At 45.7% G+C, this 21,191-nt stretch overlaps 1 protein-coding gene across 1 annotated transcript in view; it reads left to right on the top strand.

Moving 5' to 3' along the window:
* The window catches only part of Spg11 (SPG11 vesicle trafficking associated, spatacsin), a 73,247-nt gene that overhangs the window by 10,548 nt on the left and 41,508 nt on the right, over window positions 1-21,191 (top strand). Inside the window, 11 exon segments of the mRNA XM_028878731.2 lie at window positions 2,680-2,817; window positions 3,121-3,566; window positions 6,429-6,574; window positions 10,413-10,542; window positions 13,739-13,894; window positions 14,666-14,841; window positions 16,951-17,127; window positions 18,012-18,083; window positions 19,566-19,693; window positions 20,096-20,271; window positions 20,919-21,129. Coding sequence (XP_028734564.1) covers window positions 2,680-2,817; window positions 3,121-3,566; window positions 6,429-6,574; window positions 10,413-10,542; window positions 13,739-13,894; window positions 14,666-14,841; window positions 16,951-17,127; window positions 18,012-18,083; window positions 19,566-19,693; window positions 20,096-20,271; window positions 20,919-21,129 — 1,956 coding nt within the window.

The following is a 21,191-nucleotide window of genomic DNA, read 5'->3' as shown; positions in this document are numbered from 1 at the left end:
TGTGGCCTCTGCCTCCCAGCCAGGTTTAGTGCTTAACTACGTAGTTTTATAGAGTTCCTTTTTTTTTTTTTTTTTTCTCATTTTTTTTCCAAGTCAAGTTTGCAAATGCTCATTGAGAACCCATCTAATAGTTTGTTTTTTTCAGTCTTTTTCTCCCTTTTGAGATGGAACCTTGCTGTGTTGTTCGGTCTGGTCCCTGAGCTCCTGGGCTCAAGTGTCCTTCCCAGCTTAGCCTCCTGAGGAGCTGAGTTTTGTTCTTTCAATTCATTGTGAGTGACTTTTCCTTCCACTTTACCTTAGCTGTCCATTGTCAAAACCAAAGCCTGGGCTTTGTCCGCATTTGAAATCACTCCTCCAGATCACTGCTCTACACGGATCAACACAATTTCCCAAACTTCTTAGCTGGCTTACCCAAGCACCTGCCCTCTGACCTCACTGGGATTTCCAACTAACTGACCTTCTGTGCCTCCCCCACCTGTCCTCACTTCCCTCCTCTTCAAGAGTGGATCTTGTGATCCATTGTTGTAGTCAGTTTCTGCGTGCTCTGTAAACTTTTGCTCCTCTCCGGGGTAGCACTTGGTCTGCCAGAATATCAGCCCTGATGAAACCTTTATTCTACCTTCTCGGTGCCTACCCCCAAGCAATTCTGCGTTTGTGAGGAAACTGCAAACGACTCTACGCCAACCCCCTTTTTGTAGTTTTTTGAGAGAGTTTTGCTATGTAGACCAGACTGGCCTCCAACTCAAGGTCTGCCTGCCTCTGCCTCCCACGGCTGGGATTATGTGCACCACCACACCCAGACTTAGAAAAATGTTTTTAACCCTCTATTTTCCCTCAGACCTGCTCATGTCTTCATTCGTCCCTTTTCTTGGATGACCTTGCCTCCTACATTTTTATGAGGTTTCATCCCTTTCTCCCCCACCCCCCAGGGACCTTTCTCTTCTTCTCTACTTTTCTATATTTACAGTCTCTTTTCAGTATTAGGTCCATGTCCAGTTACAGACAAGCAGCAGCCATTCTCCTCCTGAGTCCCTCCCGGCTGTCCTCCTCTCCACTGTTTGCACCCCAAGCCATGCCACTGTCTTCTCACCTGAGCTGCTTTGACAAACACCGGGTCAGTGTCCTTGTGTCTGCCCTCATCCCCTGAAGGATCTTTCTCCAAAATCGTTAAAATGCCTATCTCATCAGTGGTCCAGCCACATACTCACTTTTCATCATCTCCCGGACCAATGTCAGCACAATACCTTCCTAGTTCAACCCTTCTGAAGTGTGTTATGAGAGTAAACGCTTTCGTCTCTCCCTAGCTGTGCTCTGCCTATGATCACGTTGTAGTTCTGCCTGGCCCTCCCTTCACTGCCTTTTCTCCTAAAGGTGAAAGTTAAACTTCCCTAGTCGCCCACAAGGCTCCGAACCAGCCGTCTCCTGCCGGATTTTTGGGCTTCCTGTCGTGTCACAGCATTGTGCTTCTCCCTGGCTGTGCTCTGGCTGCCACAGTCCTCTTTGTTCCTCAGATGTGACAGTCCTCACATCTGTCCCACCTTAACACACACACACACACACACACACACACACACACACACAGTTTTGCAGTTCTTATTCAGTTACTGACCCTGGCTTAAATCTTGCTTTGTTATGGTATAATAAGTTATTAGAAACCTTAGCTTTGGCCAGGCGGCAGTGGCACACACCTTTGATCCCAGCACTCAGGAGGCAGAGCCAGGTGGATCTCTGTGAGTTCGAGGCCAGCCTGGTCTACAGAGCGAGATCCAGGACAGGCACCAAAACTACACAGAAAAGCCCTGTCTCGGAAAAGAAAAAAAAAAAAAAAGAAAGAAAGAAAAAGAAAAAAGAAAAGAAAAAAAACTTAGCTTTGGGCTGGCTAAATGTACATTCTATGGAATGCCTGAATCCTCTCTACCCTACTCTCCAAGTAAGTAAATAAATGTTAAAAAAAAAAATTAAACCCCAAGCTTTATGGTTAAATGAGCCTGGTTCCATGTTTCTCTTAAGCCTTAGTGTCTGTATCTGTGAAGTGGGCTGTACTTCTGCAAGGCTGGTGAAAGACTTCAAGGTCTGTGTAAGTCAGCCTGACACCTGCAGTGTGCTGGACAGTGAGTGCTCTTCCCACCTTCGGAAATCAACTGCTCCATGGAGTCCAGTTCTTCTCGTTGGTGCTGTTAACTTTTTTAAATTTTATTATTTTGTATATAAGGGTGTTTTGCCTGTACGTGTGTCTGTGTATCATGTGTGAAGTGCTTGCAGAGACTGGAGTTACAGACAGTTACAAGCCATGTGGGTGCTGGGAACTGAACCCAGGTCTCCTGGAAGAGCAGCCAGTGCTCTTAACCACTGAGCCATTGCTTCAGCCCAGAGTCAGGTCCTTGACATTGACTTTATCACTGTTCTACAAGGGAGGTTAGAGAGACTACAATCTTAGGAATATATTTTTGCTGTTCTTCTCTGTATCCCGTGTCCATTTTCTATTAAAAGTTTCATGCATTCTATTTTGATCATATTCCTTACCTTTCCCAGCTCTTCCAGATCCTCCCACCCCCATTGCGCGTTCTCTCTCTCAAAAAAATTCAAAACAAACAAACTGAAAAAGACCAGAAGCACTTATGACACAAATTTGGGGTTGTTTATCATTTTTTGATACAGCTACCTTTTTTTCCAATGTAGGCAACACCCAGGACACCTACTGTGTGAAAGAACACTGGAAGACCTTCCTATTGAAGGGCCTACTGGAGTAGATGAAGATGACCTTGTTAACTCTGTCCACAACATGAAACTGACCAAGGTTTCCTTTCAAGTTGATAGGTATAAACACTTTTAGGATTTAGTGTATTGCCATTATTTTTGTCCTTCTGACATATTTTCATGAAAAGTCTCTACATGGCAGATGATTTGTTTGTTTGTTTATTTGGAGGTAATGTAGTCCTAGCTGATTTGCAGCTTGCTATGTAGAGCAGGTTGGCCTTGAACTCAGAATCATCCTCCTGCCTCTGACCCCCCCCCCCCAGTGCTGGGACCACAGGTGGAAGCCAAGGTTCCAAGTGTCTTTACCCTGGCTCGTGTTTGGTGCCTTACTGTAATGGTGTTAAGTGCTGCCCTGTCTTCCAGGTCTTGGAGGGCCCAGCTGTCATCCCTGAATGAAACAACGAGGAGCTCCAAACCAGAGGTTTCCTGTTGTGCTCCGTGGTTCCAGGGTGTCCGGCGTTTGGAGTCCCTGGAATCTGGTAACCTCACTCCCATTGTGCCAGACCATGTGTTCATTCCAGGAGATGTCACGTGTGGCCAGTGTGCTTTTCCGCAGGAGCACATCAAGACTAGTGATCCAAGAAGACCGTGGGAGACAATGCATCTGAGCGAACAAGAGCAGCCCTCCGAGCTCAAGTGTATGTCTGTGACGGGATTTACGGCACTGTTTACCCGGGCAGTAGGAACCGCCAGCTGCACCATTGTCCTCTGGGACCTGGAGACCCAGAGCATGCAGTGTTTTTCTCTCGGCCAGAAGTGTGCTCCTGTGGATAGCAGTGGAGACCAGCAGCTGTGCCTTGTTTTGACAGGTGGGCATGTCTGTATCCAATTGGAACACACTGCTTAGAGGTGTAACTGCTTTCTTAAAATTACACTTACTTGTTTCTCATGTGTGTGCATGCGCGCACCCACGAATGCTAAAGCCCTCGAGTGGAGGTCAAGGACAACTTGTGGGAGCTGGTTCTCTTCTTCCACCATGTGGCTCCCGGGGATTGAACTCTGGTTCATCAGGCTTGGCAGTCTTTTTACACACTGATCTATCTTGCCAGCCCAAGGTGTGACCTCTCGATGTATTTCACAGCTGCTGCCCTGATGCCAGCATGTGCCCGGTCTTACTGCAAAGTGGTCCTTATTCTGGGCGGAAACTTGGTGGTATGCTCTGTAACACTGTCTCGTGTGCCTTAATTTATTTTACGTGTGTGGGTGTTTTGTTGGCATTCATGCTTGGGGCCAGCAGAGGCCATAAGAGGGCATCAGATCCTCTGGATCTGGAGTTACAGACAATTGTGAGCTGCCATGTGGGCGCTGGGACTCAAACCTGGCTCTTCAGTTCGTAACCACTGAGTCATCCATCCCTCCAGCCCTGTGTTTAATTTAAATAATTTCTCTTCAGCTAAATGTCAATACTAGGTAGTAAGAGTAATGTGGGCTGAATTTTTAACTCGGAGAAGCCTCCTCTGACTTGAGTCTACACAGCAGAGGTTACGAGCCAGCAGATTATGCACCGCGTGTATGTTGCCTGTTCATTTTGGTTGGCACTGACCAGAGTTTTATTTTATTTGGTTTTAAAGCAGGGTCTCACATAGCCCCAGCTGACCTCAAACTCGCTGTGTGTGTAACTGATGCTGGTATTAAACACTGATCCCAGACTGGGCAGTGGTGGCACACACCTTTAATCCCAGGACTTGGAAGGCAGAGGCAAACAGATCTGTGAGTTCGAGGCCAGCCTGGTCTACAAAGCAAGTTCCAGGACAGCTGGGACTGATACACAGAGAAACCCTGTCTCGAAAACAAAACCAAAACAGAAACCACTGATCCTACCGTCTGTATCTTCCAGTTCTTAGAACTACAGGCCACCACACCTAGGTTAGATAACAAAAATACAAAGTGCAAAGTGACAGATTTATACAAAATCTGGATCTGTAGCTGTTACTGCTGTAGCATACTGGACCTGCATTTCCGTATAGAAATTTATGTGTTGGGGTGAAGTTGGGTTCTCTGGTGGGCTGTTGTATTTCTGGTTGGGGTTCTCTGGTGGCTGTTGTATTTCTGGTTGGGGTTCTCTGGTTGCTGTTGTATTTCTGGTTGGGGTTCTCTGGTGGCTGTTGTATTTCTGGTTGGGGTTGTTTGGTGGGCTGGTGAATTTCTGGTTGGGGTTCTCTGGTGGCTGTTGTATTTCTGGTTGGGGTTGTCTGGTGGGCTGGTGAATTTCTGGTTGGGGTTCTCTGGTGGCTGTTGTACTTCTGGTTGGGGTTGTCTGGTTGGGGTTCTCTGGTGGCTGTTGTATTTCTGGTTGGGTTCTCTGGTGGCTGTTGTATTTCTGGTTGGGGTTCTCTGGTGGCTGTTGTATTTCTGGTTGGGTTCTCTGGTGGCTGTTGTATTTCTGGTTGGGGTTCTCTGGTGGCTGTTGTATTTCTGGTTGGGTTCTCTGGTGGCTGTTGTATTTCTGGTTGGGTTCTCTGGTGGCTGTTGTATTTCTGGTTGGGTTCTCTGGTTGGGTTCTCTGGTGGCTGTTGTACTTCTGGTTAGATTTTTCTTACACTTCCCTGACCTCCCTGGCCCCTGTGCTGCCGTCATAGGGTAGTTTACATAGAGGATGCATTCACTCAGCGTAGGTGCGAGAACCTGTACAAAGGTGTTGAGTATTGTGTGGGATTCAACTGCTGTGTTTCTTCTTCAGCTCCTAGTTTTTTGCTTTTGTTTTACTTTGCTTTTTTTAAAGACAAAATCTCACAACTTAGCCCTGGACGGCCAGGAACTTGCTATGTAGACCAGACTGGTCTCAAACCTGTGGCCATTCCCTCCTTGTCAACCTGATACCTCAGCTGAGAAAATGCCCTGCAGACTTGCCTACAAGCAGTCTGGTTGGAGGCATTTTCTCAGTTAATGATTGATTTTGGAGAGCCCAGGCCACTGTGGATGGTGCCACCCTGGGCAGGTGGACTGGGTTATATAAAAAGCAGGCTGAGGGGCTGGAGTGATGGATCAGCAGTTAAGAGCATTTGTTGCTCTTGCAGAAGATCTGGGTTCGATTCTCAGCACCCATATGGTGCCTCACAATCATGTATAATTCCAGTTTCAGGGAATCCCAACAGGCATTCACGTGGTGCACATACGTGCATACAGAAAAACATCATATACATAAAATAAAAATTAAAATAAAAAAAGCAGACTGAACAAGCCCTGGGGAGCAAGCCAGTAAGCAGTACTCCTCCATGGCCTCTGCTTCAGTTCCTTCAGATTCCTGCCCTGGCTTCCCTTCAAAAAATGAATGAAGGTAAATTTTAATATGAAATAAACCTTTTCTCTCCAAGTTTGGTCATGGTGTTTTATCACAGCAGTAAAATAATTAATACACAGGGTAATTCACACGCACACATACACACATACAGATATTTAAATTTTTTTCTTTAAGATAGGGTCTAACTCTATAGCCCTGAATGGCCTGGAACTCACTTTGTAAACCAAACAGGCCTAGATTTTACAGATTCACCTGCCTCTACCCACCAAGTACTGGAGTAAAAGACATGCACCACCATACTCAACTCAATACATGTATTTTAGCTATAGTATGGAAATATTAGGTCATTTGAGAAATTAATTTCTAAGTCATAATTCTAAGATCTAAGTTCTTACTAATATAGTAATGCTAACTTTTATTTTTCCCATAGAAAATGGTCTCTCTCTGATTGTGTTTGGTCTTACTCAAGAGGAGTTTTTGAACAGACTGATGATCCATGGAAGTGCCAGCACTGTGGACTCCCTGTGTCATCTCAATGGTTGGGGACGGTGCTCAATTCCTATACACGCTCTGGAGGTAACCGAGTGAGACCTGTCCCACTTCACTTGATGTGTGAGTGATGACTGAGAGAATTCATATTTTTCCATCTTCATCTCTCCAGGGTTGACTCTTTATTTTCTTAACTCTTATTACTCTTACTGGCTCTAAAGATAGAAGATAATAACGAATAGTATTTTTAAAAGGTAATTGTCTACAGAAATGTAGACAATAGTAAGCTGATATGATGAGAAGCAAGCTGTGGAGAACAGAGTAGAAATGATCTTTTATTTCTATACTCCTTTCTATCCAGCTTTAGAATATATAATCTGAATTATATAGCATTTTACAGTTCACATATTCTTTTCTATATATTTCTAATTTGGTCCTGAAACAATCACATGAACTACCGATGAATGACTAAGTAATTTTTCTTCTCTTTCTCTCTCTCTCTCTCTCTCTCTCTCTCTCTCTCTCTCTCTCTCTCTCTCTCAAGAAAGAGACACAGAGTGGCCAGTTGAGTAACCACAATATTCTAATAAAAAAGGAAGTAGAGTAAGAGTCAGGGTGTTTCTGCATCACGGTACAGCCTCTGAAAGGCTTTTGGTTGGTTGGTTGGTTGGTTGGTTGGGGTTGGTTGGTGGGATGGTTGGTTGGTTGGTTGGTTGGTTGGTTGGTTGGTTGGTGGGTGGGTGGTTGGTTGGTGGTTGGTTGGTTGGTTGGTTGGTTTTAAGATAAGAGTATCTCAGGCCCAGTCTCAGACTTGCTATGTATCCAAGACTGGCCTTGATCTCCTGATCTTACTTCTGCCTCCTGAGATCTGTGTGTGTAGGGGTGTGTGTGTGTGTGTGGTGTGTAAGGGATATGTGTACATGAGTGCAGGTGCCCTTGGAGACCAAACAAGGGCATCATATCCCCCAAAGCTGTTGCTACAGGCAGTTGTGAGATGCATGTAGGTGCTGGGAACTGAACCCAGGTCCTCTACAGACCATTATGCATTCTCACCCACTGAACCATCTCCAGCCCCTTTCCAACCTTTTAAAATCTTTTTTTCACCCCTCACCCAATTCCAATTCATGACATTGTGTTGCATGTGCATGTAAAAAGATATATCCCTATACTGATCACACATAAACTACATGCATGTGTCATTTCTGGAGGTCATTAAGTTTTTAGAGGAGAAGTCTCTCAAATGAGAGCAAATAAGCTGAGAAAATGAGAAAAAAACAAGTCCGAGTGGTAAAGATGAATTGCACAGATCTGTGGCTCCTGTCCTTTATGATTGTGAGGCGAGGTCTCCCTACATAGCCCAAGCTGGCCTGGAACTCACGATCCTCCTGCCTTGGACCCTGCACCCCCTCCTCCTCAGTACTGGTATCATATGTGTGCCACATCTACCTTCTCGTCTCTTTGAATGTACAAGTGTGTGCTCTGAATGTGCTGAGTTAAAATTCCCCAGTGTGAAGCAGAAGACTGCCATGGATGGGGCTGTTGTGACTAAGAGCTCAGAGTAGACAGCTATAAAGCAAGCAGGGGGCACCATTGGGTGCTGGCCGTGCATCCACTCCAAATAGACCCAACTCTCCCAGTCTTGATGGGCTCAACAGCTGATCTGGGTCTGTAAATCATTCCTACTTTATTGTGTTCTATTTTGTCCCATATTTGCTCATTATGCTATTTCATAATTAGGGCAAGGTGAGGGGTTCAGCTAGTCCAAGTATGCTTACATGTACTTCAAACTGTCTGACTCAAACATTTTTATTCTTCTGAAAATACAACTAATTTCTTCCTCTATTTTTACAGTAAACAGTAAGTCAGCTGAAGAGATGAGTGGGGTTTGGGGCTAAGGATTGCCACCACCTTTGGGCACAAGACTACTGAGTGAGTTGGCAGCTTATGGACAGGACCAGCTAGTAGACCCCTCTCCAGGAAGGCCCTGCAGCACCCGGGGCATTGCTGGTACAGCAGCTCCCAGTTGGAGTCACAGAGGAATCATTCATAATGAGTTGTTTCTTGTTCATAGTTCCCAAATATCTTCACTTTAGCTGCCAGCTTTCTTTATTTTTTTTTTTAGATTTATTTATTTTATTTTCTATGTATGAGGGTTTTACATATGTGTAAAACCATATGTGTGGCTGGTGCTCATGGAGGTCAGAAGAGGGCTTTGGATGCCATGGAATTGGAATTACAGATGGTTTAAAGCAATATGTAGGTGTTGGGAATCAAACCCAGGTCCTTTGAGAGAGTAAAAGTGATCTTAACCATTGAGCTACCTCTCCGACCCCAAGCTTTGCAGTGTTTAACTTGGTTACTTTTTCTGTCCAGCTTTCTCACATTTCCTTCATCCACATACAGTATATAATCAAGTGTGGCGAAGTCTTCTTTGGAAGCCTGTCTTGCTTTATGGGCTGTGCTAATGGCTATGATTAGGGAGCTTACAGTCTAAGTCTGGGTGCTGCTGTTATTAATGGAAACAGAATTTTGCAAAGCCAATGATATGGAAATGCCATTATAGTGAAGTGGGGGGGCAGTTCATGGTCATTTCCTGCAGCCATATTGGTCCCAATTAGCTATAGTTGTTCTTATGTCTTTACAGCTCTGAGGTTGCATCAGGTTTGGAGATGTCATGCATTTTGCTTCCTTTCTCCTAAGGCTTTTTGACCTCCCTCAACTTCCCAATTAATCTAAGTTAAAATTGGAAGTCCTTTTTTATTCTTTATTTTTGTTTTTGAGATACTAAAGATCCAGTTCTGGACCTTGTGCACACCAGGCAAGAGCATAGTCTACCACTGACACACATTCCAGGTTTTTATTTAATTTTTGAACTCAGGATCAGCTAACTTATTAGTATCCTGCTATAAGATTTCAATTCAAATAGATCACAGCTTCTTGTAAGATAGCCCAACTACTGAGCTTTGGATGGAGAGTTTTTTTTTGTTTGTTTGTTTGGGGGTTGTTGTTTTGTTTTGTTTTTCGAGACAAGGTTTCTCTGTGTTGTTTTGGTACCTGTCCTGGATCTCACTCTGTAGACCAGGCTGGCCTCAAATTCACAGAGATCCACCTGGCTCTGCCTCCCAAGTGCTGGGATTAAAGGCATGCACCACCACCGCCCAGCTTGGATGAAGAGTTTTAAGTTACAGAGAGCTGGAAGAGTTTCCAGTAGCCTGTTTATGCTGGGACAGAAACTGTTACAGGAATTGTAGCCTAGGAAGCCTCACTCTGTGGGTTCTAGTGTGCTAGGGTCAACCCTTGCTCAGAGCCCAGCCAGAGCTAGGGATGGAAGCCAGTGGGAGACTTGCCCAGCATACCCAGAGCCCCAAGTTCAATCCCCAACAGTAAGTGGCTGAGGCAGAAGTCTCTCAGCAGAGTGACAGAAAAGCAAGAAAGGCATTTATTTCAGTGTGGCCAACCCTGAGGAGAGCAGGCCAGGGAGGTTAGCATCTTGTCTTGTCTTCCAGGTGCTGAGCATGGTTTGGGGAGTATTTGGGGAAAAGGACAAAGGCAGGGACCAAGACGTACGTGTGGTGAACAGTGCTGGCCCGGCTGTGATCTGGGTTACCTCAGGTCTAGTTATGCAGGGTCCTGCTGGCGTTGGGGATCATTATCGCTTGAGAGGGACAATGTCAGTTTCCATCGTGGGGTGGTTGACTGTACAAGTCTAATTGTTCGTAGAACTTTATGTGAGCTAAGGACTCAGAGAACAACTTAGACAAATGGTCAGAATTCACTAGGACCCAGGTACTCGTACAAAGTAAAGATGGCTCATTTGTTTTGTGGCTCTGCTCATTAAACTCGGAAGTTTAAAAAAATCTGCCCTCCCCAACCCCCAGCACACACAGAGTAAAACTTCTCTGCTTTCTTTCCTCTCCATGTTTAGGCTGGCATAGAAAATCGGCAACTGGACACAGTAGATTTCTTCCTGAAGAGCAAGGAAAATCTTCTTACTCCATCTTCAAAGTCTGTTCCTGATCAGCTGCATCACTTTCCGTCCCAGTTATATTTAAGACGTAAGTAAAATATTTCCACATGCATACTATCATTTTAGATGTTTTCAATTTATTACAGTTTTTATAATTTATGTGTATGTGCTTGCGTGTATGCGACCACGTTTGTGTAGGTGCCTGGGGAGGCCCAAAGAGGGATCCCCTGGAACTAGAGTTATACATGGTTGTAAGCTACCTGACATGATCCTAGGAGTGGAACCCTGTCCTGTGAAAGAGCAGCCGGTGCCCTGGACTGCTGAGCTATCTCTCTACCCCATTACTGTGTTTTCTAATGGCCTTTTTGCTTATCAGAACTCATTTACAGAGCGTATGTACTTGGAGGGAATTTGTCAGAGTCTGTAAGTGTTCTCACTGTAGGGAGGTGCTCGGTGCTGGTGCACTGTCTGCCGAGTGTGGGGCACTTGTTCAGTCCTAGAAGAGTGCCACCCTGGTGACTACAGTGTTTACTGTTCATACCCTGTGCTGTGCTCTGGATTTTCATATGTAAGGACAGGATGATCTTTTAGTCTCAAGAGGATGATGTGTGAAGAGGCATGAAACTCTTTGGGAATTAGCCATCTTCATGCTGAGATGTGAGTTGATAGCTTGACTTTGAATTACAGAGTTGTCTGGATTTTACAGAATCTGGGATTTGTTATGAAGAATTTCACTGACTCATGTACATTTTTGCTACTTTAACAATTCTTCAAGATTTTGGCTTTTCTTAACAAATGAGGAGCTTAACATTCTTGAACCAGGTAGCCAAATAACACAATGGTTCTCAACTTGTGGGTTGTGACCCCTTTGGGATTGCATATCAGATATTTACATTATGATTCATAACAGTAGCAAAATTACAGCTATGAAGTAGCAACAAAAGTAAGTTTATGGTTGGGGGGTCACCACAACATAAGGAACTGTATTAAAGGGTCACAGCATTAGGAAGGTTGAGAACCTACTTTAAAGGGATAAATGTAATAAAGTATGTTTCCCCCTGTACACATAGTATTATAATCTGTTTTTCTCCCTCTTGATATATATTATATATATCTTTGTGCAATAATATATATGGTTATTAATTATAGTGACATAGAATTTCTTTGTATAGACCTATCATAATTTACCCAGCCAAATTCTTATTATATGTATAGAGTGATTCCAGTTTTTTTGAGACTGAGGCTCACTGTGTAGCCCAGGCTAGCCTTGAACTCAGGAAATAGCCTAGGTCAGGCTCTAGCTTGTGGTCTTCCTTCCTCTCCAGTGCTGGGGTTACAGTGTGCACCACCACACCTGGTTTAAACAAGTAGCTGCATGACAAATGTTCATTCTGCCTCTGTCTTCGTCTGTGTGTGTGTGTGTGTGTGTGTGTGCGCGCGCGCGTGCGTGCGCGTGCCTATATATAGTCATTCACTTGGGATAAATTCTAGATGCAGAATTTTCAGCTCTAAGAGTATTGCCATACTTTGCTGTGATTTGCAGTTGAAATTGCCTTAATAAATTGTCCTCAGACAAGTTTTATGAATTTTCACTTTAGTTACATGGAGAAAATGGCAATCTCTTCATTGATGTATGTTCTCATGATATATGAGTAAAAATGTTTTCCTCTTAATATTATCTCCAGCTAGAGAGACGGCTCAGCTGTTAAAAGTGCTTATTACTCTTGCAGAGGACCCAAGTTCAGTTCCCAGCACCCATGGCAGGTGGCTCACAATCTCCTGCAATTCTAGCTCCAAGAGATCCAATACCTCTTACCTGTGATTAAAAGTAAGAAAGAGGGGCACCGTTGTTAGGAGCACTCAGTGCTCTTCTAAAGGACCTGGGTTCAATTCCCAGCACCCACATAGTAGCTCACAGCTGTCTGTGACTCCAGTTCCAGGGGATCTGACGTCCTCTTCTGGCCTCCTTGGGCACCAGGCACACACAATGGTGCACAGACATACATGTGAACAAAACACTCCTACATATATAAATAAAATGGGCATCCTGTCAGCCAGGCATGGTGTTGCATGCCTGTAATTCCAGCCTTTCTAGAGGTGGGGAGGGAGGATTGCAAGTTCAGAGCTAGTCTGTACCACCTAGTAAGTTTAAAGGACGCTGGGGTTGTATAAGACCTTGTCTTAAAAGAAACAAAACCAGGCATAGGGCTTTAATTTGAGTACTTGGGAGGCAGAAGCAGGCAGATTGCTGTGGATTCAAGGATAGGACCTGATTTATATAGTGAGCTCGAGGCCAGCCAGCCAGGGCTACATAGTGAGACCCTGTCTTAAAACAAAACAAAACAAAACAAAAACCAGAAACAGAACCAAATTCATAAAACATTTCCTCCCTCCCCCATCTCTCTCCCTCTCCCTCCTCCCTTCTCTTTACCCACCCCTCTTTGTGTGCTGAGGATCAAGCCCAGGACTTGGCACATGCTAGGCGAGTGCTCTGCCACTGAGCTGCACTCCCAACCCAACCTTGTCTTGATGGCAGGGTTGGCTTTCTCCCTCTTGGATGTGCTTTTTAATGCCTCTCAATTAAAGACGTACATACAGTTTAATTCACAGGAAGCGGCTTGGTTTGTGGTGTTGAGCAGTGTCCTGTCACAATTCGCTCATACTGTTTGACAGTTTTGACTTTCCCTCCTCTTACCTGCACTGCCAAAGGTAGAAATGGATCTGGAATCAGATGCATGGGAAGAAGCTTCGCTTACTTTCCTGGGCCCGAGTTTCCCATAATTCTTGCTCACATGCTATTGCAAAGCTGGGCGGATGCTGAGATAAGCAGGAATCACCCGAGAGGGCCCCCAGGCTTGAAGAGGGGTCAGGGTGTTCTCCACTCCCGTCCTCTGTGTGCCTGTCGGGGTGGCTTTGCAGTCACAGAGGCTTAAGCTCACAGTCTGGCTCTGCCACTTTATTGCCTTTCAGGATTAGCGTGGGTGAGTGACTCACTCTCTCTGCACCTCAGGCTCCTGTCTATGGAAAGGAAGTTAGCACTTGCTGGGTGCTGAAAAAAAAAAAAAGTTTATAAAACACCAAGTCTGCAAAATAATAGTAGTAATACCAGTAAGTGTTTATTAGGGACTGTAGTCATTGACGTTTGCAAGTAATAAGCCTTCATGAGGAGTGAGCTTGTCCAAGCCATTGGACCTTGCTTATGCATTTGAGAATGTTGGAACCCACATCTGGGTGTGCTAACGCGGAGGAGGTCGTCTCCATGATAATTTCTCCCTTTGTTCCAGAGGTGGAAGAGATGACACCCGCACTGGATTTACTTTGCTCGGCAATTAGAGAAAGTGACTCCGAGACCCAGAGCAAACACTTCGCAGAGCAGCTGCTTCACCTCACGCTCTCTTTCCTTAACAAGCAAATCAAGGAGCTCTTTGTTCACACCGCAGGTGAGGATAGCATTGAGGGTGGGCCCTGCCTTTCCTGGTCAGAAGAGAATCAGGGAAGCTGCAGTGCAGCCCGCAGTGACCAGGGCACACCGCAGTGCAGCACACCGCAGTGCACCAGGGGCACACCGCAGTGAACCAGGGCACACCTCAGGGGCACACCGCAGTGAACCAGGGGCACACCGCAGTGAACCAGGGGCACACCGCAGTGAACCAGGGGCACACCGCAGTGAACCAGGGGCACACCGCAGTGAACCAGGGGCACACCGCAGTGACCAGGGGCACACCGCAGTGAACCAGGGGCACACCGCAGTGAACCAGGGCACACCGCAGTGAACCAGGGGCACACCGCAGTGCGCCAGGGGCACACCGCAGTGAACCAGGGGCACACCGCAGTGAACCAGGGGCACACCGCAGTGAACCAGGGGCACACCGCAGTGAAGAAGACAGAGTAAAGGAACGGGTTTGATACTACGAGCACTGGCAGGAAGATCTAAGGATAATCTTTGTGCAGAGTGAAGAGGACTGTGCTAAATGCAGCTGCTTGTAGAAAGGGAAAAACACCTCGGGTTTATTGTTTGAAAACACTTGTTTTGAAGTTTGACAGTTTCCAGAATTCTTTCAACAAGTTGTAGTGTGTTCTCCCTCCCTTTTTCCCAAGCCTGTTTACACATGAGCATACACACTCATGCACATGCAAACACACCCATACTCAATGCACACACACTCACTCACACATGCACATGCAAATTAGAAAATTGATGTTTTTCACAGAGATAGATGAGCATCTACAGAAAGGAGTGGACATTTTGACCAGCTACATCAACGAACTTCGGACTTTCATGATAAAGTTCCCTTGGAAGCCAGCAGATGCCACTGAGGAATATGATGTAAACAAAGATGTTCTCACAGTAAAGGAGGGCAAAATCTGGGAGAAACTCAACTTTGAGGTAAATATGAGTACTCATCATGTCTCTTTGCCAGGTTCAGATAGCCTAAGAAAACCCCAGAAGCAACGAATTTAGAGTCTGTGCACTATGGTGTGGAGTCTTTGGCCAGGATTTTAGATTTTACTGATGTGGGTTCTCTCAGCATGATTTCAAATCTGTACCTCTATCTAGGTCCTGCTAATTTAATGGTGCATGTAGGCAGGTGCCCTCTGATGCCAATCAGCCACAGGATCAGCCTAGGCCATCTCAAGGGAACTCACAGCAGTCCTGCCTCACTGGCTTGGGCCTGGAACTTTGTTTCAATTTTATTTGTTTTGGAGACAGGGTCTCACTATCCCAGGCTTTCCTTGAACTCGTTTTGGAACCCAGGGTGGGCACAAACTCCTGATCCTCCCACCCTAGCCTCCCCAGTGCTGGGGGTTGTTGGCATGTACCACCATCCTCTCCAGGGCACTTTGGCCTCATGCATTGATGACTTCTGATAAACAGACTTTCTTCTGGCCGTTAGATCTTAGAGATGTCCTATGACATCACTACTGGGAAGCCCCTTGAGTCCTACTTATTACAAATTCTAATGAACACTGTTGCCATTTAAATCTTCCGTCTGTCCATCTGTCCGATTCTCTTTTCACAGTAGTAATTAGTTATGAATGTGCTAATGTGCTGCCCAGTGTTTGATGGGGCGGGGGAGATGACTGGGACAGAGTAGGGTGTTGGAGAGGCTGAGCCAGTGACCTGCCGCACATGCTGACAACAGCCAAGTGAACAGGATAACGCAGAGCTTTGGCGTCCTCAGGACTGCTGTGGAGGGCAGAGGGTGGGGCCTGGGGGGACTGCTTCTCCTCGCTCTCTTCCTGGCTCTCTACCCAGAAGCTTACTGTTCTTGCTCAGTTTTGGCTGCTGTCTGTCTGTCTGTCTGCTTTTCTCGTGGTCCTCCCATTAGTGTTTTCTAGAGCACTAGCAACACTCCCCAGTTCTTCTTTCTCAAAGTCACTGATTTTTAACTTCTCTCTCTCTCTTTCTCTTTCTCTCTCTCTCTCTCTCTCTCTCTCTCTCTCTCTCTCTTCTCTCTCTCTCTCTCTCTCTCTCTCTCTCTTTCTCTCTCTGTGTGTATCCAGTATCAAGGGGGACTACAGTTAACTGTGATGTAAGCTGTGGACTCTTTCTCCAGAACCCTACGTGTGCGTATGTCCACACAGTTTTGCACACGGATAATGTGATTTACAGGTGCCGTTAAGGCCTCCATTAAGAATGACAGACAGATCTCTGTGAGTTTGAGGCCAGCCTGGTCTACAGAGCGAGTTCCAGGACAGCCAGGGCTACACAGAGAAACCCTGTCTGGAAAAACAAACAAGAAAGCCTGTCTTCTGTTCTCCCGGGGGGTTCAGATCTTCAGTTTAGGTCTCTTTTGCAGTGACCTTCCCGCTCCTCATTATCTCGACCTTCAGTTACTTTCGGTCCATGCTGCTTCCTAAACTAAGTGTGATGACAAGTGTGGCCTCTTGCTGTCAGTCTGGTAGTGGCTCCATGTAACTTTGAGGACAAAAGGCACCTCACCCACAGGCTCGTTTTGCATCTCTACACACGATATCCCTCCTTTTGGGGTACCTGTCTTCTTTTCTTTTTTTTTTTTTTTTGGTTTTTCGAGACAGGGTTTCTCTGTGTAGTTTTGCGCCTCTCCTGAACTCACTGGTAGCCAGGCTGGCCTCAACTCACAGAGATCTGCCTGCTCTGCTCCGAGTGTGGATAAAGCGTGCCACACGCCGCTCTGTACCTGTCTTCTGATCAGGGCCTCTACTAAGAAGTCACACGCCCCTGGGCACCCAGCCCCCTCTTGGTTCTCTTGTTTAGATGGCCCTTTTGGGCACCTGGAGCAGTTCCCACAGCCTTCATGAGTGAGCGCTGTAACTGCACTTGCCTCTGTTCGGAGTTGTGGGGTCCGGGCTGCTGAGGTTCTGGCTCAGTCGGTTCATGCCCCCCACACCTTGTCAAGAAGTAGCTTCTCGGTGAAAGGCCCCTTCGTAAGTGTTTAACACACTTCTGTATTCTGAAGTGACAGTCATAAGAAGACTACAAGGAACTTAAACATATTTTTCCTCTTTTTTCTAGGAAGTTATTGCTGACGCCATTTTAAATAACAAAATACCGGAAGCACAGACTTTCTTCAGGATTACTGGTCATTCCGCTCAACAGCTCGAGGAGCTGGTCAGGATAGGCCTCGATTTGGTGTTTGACAGTTTAAAAGGGAACAATGTAGAGGAAGCCTCCATGCTCTTGAGGAATATGGTGAGTGCTAAGAATCTCTTCGTCTCTGATGTGTAAGAAGACTCGACCCACTCCTCTTTTTTGAGACAAAGTCTCTATAGCCCAGGATGACCTAGAGCTCACTCTATAGCCCAGACTGGCCTCAGACTTATTCATGGTCCCTGCCTCAACTTTAGCATGTTGGGATTACAGGCATGAACCACACCACACCTGACATCCCTTGTTTTCATTTGTTTTTAGATACGGTCTCACTGTGTAGCCCAGGCTGGCCTTGAACTCATAGTCCTCCTGTCTCAGCCTCTCAAGTGCTTTTCTGTCAGACCCTCTGAGGCAATGTTTTCATAGGTATCACACATGTCATGCGTAGGGCCTCAGTTGTGCTGGAGGACAGTCTGTATTCTTCAGGTGACCCCTGACGTCTCCGTTTGAACTTTCTGGTGCATCATGCACCAGCGTGGGCTTGATGGTCCCGGTGTTGCTCACTTCAGAAGGAAGTCCTAGGAGAAGCAGGGCTTATGGGCTGAATTGAGATTGGCCCTCCTCTGTGTGGCTGAAGCCTTGCCCAGGGTGACTTTCTTTCCGAAGGTGCAGACGTGCTTGTTGTCTCTGTCTGCCTCTGGCTCCAGGTAAACCGTCACAGCAGTTTGCCAAAGTCTTGGCTCTGGTTGCCTGGTATCACCTTAAATTGTTCTGTGTGTTGCCTTTGCTCTGGGAAAATAACTAAGGGCTTTGGGGACAAGCAATCAATACATAGAACTGATGTAGAAAGTAAATATTCCCAAGAGCAGAAGCCATGTGCTCTTCTAGCAGAATCCACGTCTACAGAAGAGCATTTCTGCACCTAACACATTTATGTTCAAATGGGTTCATTACAAATGTAAGCTTTAAAATTTCATTTATTTTAGGGCTTCAATGTGGAAGATGAGTTGCTCAAGATATGCTTTCATACAACTGATAAAAATACACGGGACTTCTTGGTAGGTAAAGGTGTGACAAGGTAGCTTCTGTTTTTTATTTTGAGACAGGTGCTTGGTATGTAGTCCAAGCTGTCCTCCAACTCTTAATCCTTCTGCCTCAGCCTTACGGGTGCTAGGATTACAGGTATGCCTGGCTGTGGATTACTTTTTTATTAGACCACTTTGGTGACATTTCTTAACTTTAAAATGAACAATTTTAGTATCTAGGAAATATACAAGTAAACATGATAACCTGTTTTTAATGGTTGAGTGTTTTCTCATTTGACACTATGGTAAAGGAAAATTTATATGAATATATATTAACTTAAAAATGCAGCTTAGTGGGTTGGCAAGGTGCAGATAAAGGATCCTGCTGGCAAGCCTGACTGACACAGCCTGACAGCCTGACATCCTGACAGACATCCTGACAGCCTGACAGCCTGACATCCTGACAGACATCCTGACATCCTGACATCCTGACATCCTGACATCCTGACAGACATCCTGACAGCCTGACATCCTGACATCCTGACATCCTGACGACAGCCTGACATCCTGACAGCCTGACATCCTGACAGACACCCTGACAGCCTGACAGCCTGACATCCTGACAGACATCCTGACATCCTGACAGCCTGACAGACACCCTGACAGCCTGACAGCCTGACATCCTGACATCCTGACAGCCTGACATCCTGACAGACATCCTGACATCCTGACAGACATCCTGACATCCTGACATCCTGACAGCCTGACAGACATCCTGACATCCTGACAGCCTGACAGACATCCTGACATCCTGACATCCTGACAGCCTGACAGCCTGACAGCCTGACATCCTGACGACAGCCTGACATCCTGACAGCCTGACAGCCTGACAGCCTGAGTTCTATCGCTGGGACCCACATGGTGGAGGAAGAGAACCCAGCTCCTACAAGTTGTCCTCTCACTTCCGCACATACCCACTCTGCTACACACACACACACACACACACACACACACACACACACACACATATACTCACACACACACATACACACACACACATACACTCTCATACACACACATACACTCTCACACACACACACACATACACACACACATACACACTCACACACACACACACACACTCACACACACACATACACACACACACATACACACTCACACACACACACACACACATACACTCTCATACACACACATACACTCACACACACACACACACACACACACACACACACACACGAATTCCCTCCTCCCTCCCTCCCTCCCTTCTTTCCTCCCTCTTCTCCTCTCCCTCTCTCTTCCTCCCCCTCTCCCCACTGTTTCTTCATGGTGCTGTGGATCAAACCCAGGGCCTGAGGCATGCTAAATAGTACTCTACCAACTGCATTCTCCACCTCAGAATACAGTTACTAAATGCCATTTAATCTCATGGCTTTTGTTTTGCAAATGTTCTTAGTTTTGTGTGGTCATTGCTCTAATTGCTTTTTATCCAAGGTTGAAATTTTAAAAGAAAAGGAGTGTTTTTCTGAAAAAGAAAGAAGAACTGTAGACTTTGTTCATCAAGTTGAAAAGTTTTATTCAGGACATTTCCAAGAAAATGTACAAATGGCATCCTTCCCCAGGTAGGCTCCTTAGTCCCCCGGGGCAATAACAGGAGAAGATGGTGGGTGGTCTTCATTTATAATAATTGTGAGCATACTTTCCTTACATGGAACTAAGCCTCCGATCCTCTGGAAGGTAAAATTTGTATCTTAAAGAAGGGCATCAGCTGGGTGGGGCAGTGGTAGTGCACGCCTTTAATCCTAGCACTTGGGAGGCAGAGGCAGGCGGGATCTCTGAGTTCGAGGCCAGCCTGGGCTACAGAGTGAGTTTCAGGACAGCCAGGATTACACAGAGAAACCCTGTCTCAAAAAAAAACAAAACAAACAATAACAACAAAAATTATCTATCTATCTATCTATCTATCTATCTATCTATCTATCTATCCATACATACATACATATATATATTGTCACTGTTTTTAGTTATTGGATAAAGGAACAGGACTATTTCAAGCACAAACCTGTCTTGGATACATTCCTCAAATGTGATCAAAAAGATGAGTTGAATGAACAGGACCATAGACTTGCACTGAATTGGGCTCACTGGTGGGATCAGCAAACACAAGAATGCATCCTTCTCCCCAGGATCAGTCCACAAGGCAAGTACAGAAGCGCCTGAAATATGAGCATGTCAGATGGGGAGTAAGTTAGGCATTAATGTTTTCATATTTGGGGTCTCTACTTTAGAATTCCTTTTGGTGGGGGAGGTTCACTTTCTTTAAAATTCAGTCGTTGAATTAAGACCCCTTGTTTACAAGGTTTTTGTCATGGATTTACAGTGTGGTGGTGGAAAAAGTCATGGGTCCAATGAATGGGTATTAGCAAAGCCAAAAGCCATCATTGCAGCTCCAGAGTGACAGTCTGGTTTTCCAAATAGTTTGTGAGTTTCTTGTGTAAATTGGGGGTTAGTGTCACACCAGGCTCTGGAGCATGGCTAACTGGGTGAGCAATGATGAGCCAGCCCGAATTCTTGTTTACAGTGCTAGCCTGAGTTTGCTGTGTTGCAGAGGAGAAGAAAGTTGACAACTTCAGTGCCTGTTTCATGCGAACTCTGTAGTGAGGATCCCTTCACCCTACCTCTCTCTGTGGTGTTGATTATAAAATGAACAGAGAAAACCGTAGCAGTAGAGGGCCTGAGTAAACCACACGTGATAGGATACATGGAGTCAGTGTCAGTTCCGCATTGAGTTACAAGTCAGTAGCCACAATCACTGCTATTTTAAAAGGCATTTTGTTCTTCACATAGACTACAAAGCACACTCCCCGGACGCCCTCTGGAAATACCTCACAGCTCGCCATGACTGGTCAAGCCTTAGCTTGTGGATTGAAGAATTTCAGACCCAGGGAACTGGGCCACCTCAGCAGAACAAGTGGCCCTCTCTGAGTGCTGACGTCATTGATCGGAATACTTGCTGCAACCGTTACATGAGGCATAAGATTTTAGACAAGCTGGCCAGGTACTGTAACTGTGAGATTCAGGTCCAGTGGGGAGGATAAAAGAAAGGGAAATTTAAAACAT

The sequence above is a fragment of the Peromyscus leucopus genome, chromosome 4, assembly GCF_004664715.2.
Source record: "Peromyscus leucopus breed LL Stock chromosome 4, UCI_PerLeu_2.1, whole genome shotgun sequence".
NCBI classification, from domain to species: Eukaryota; Metazoa; Chordata; class Mammalia; order Rodentia; family Cricetidae; genus Peromyscus; species Peromyscus leucopus.
This window is presented reverse-complemented; position numbering and strand designations above follow the sequence as displayed.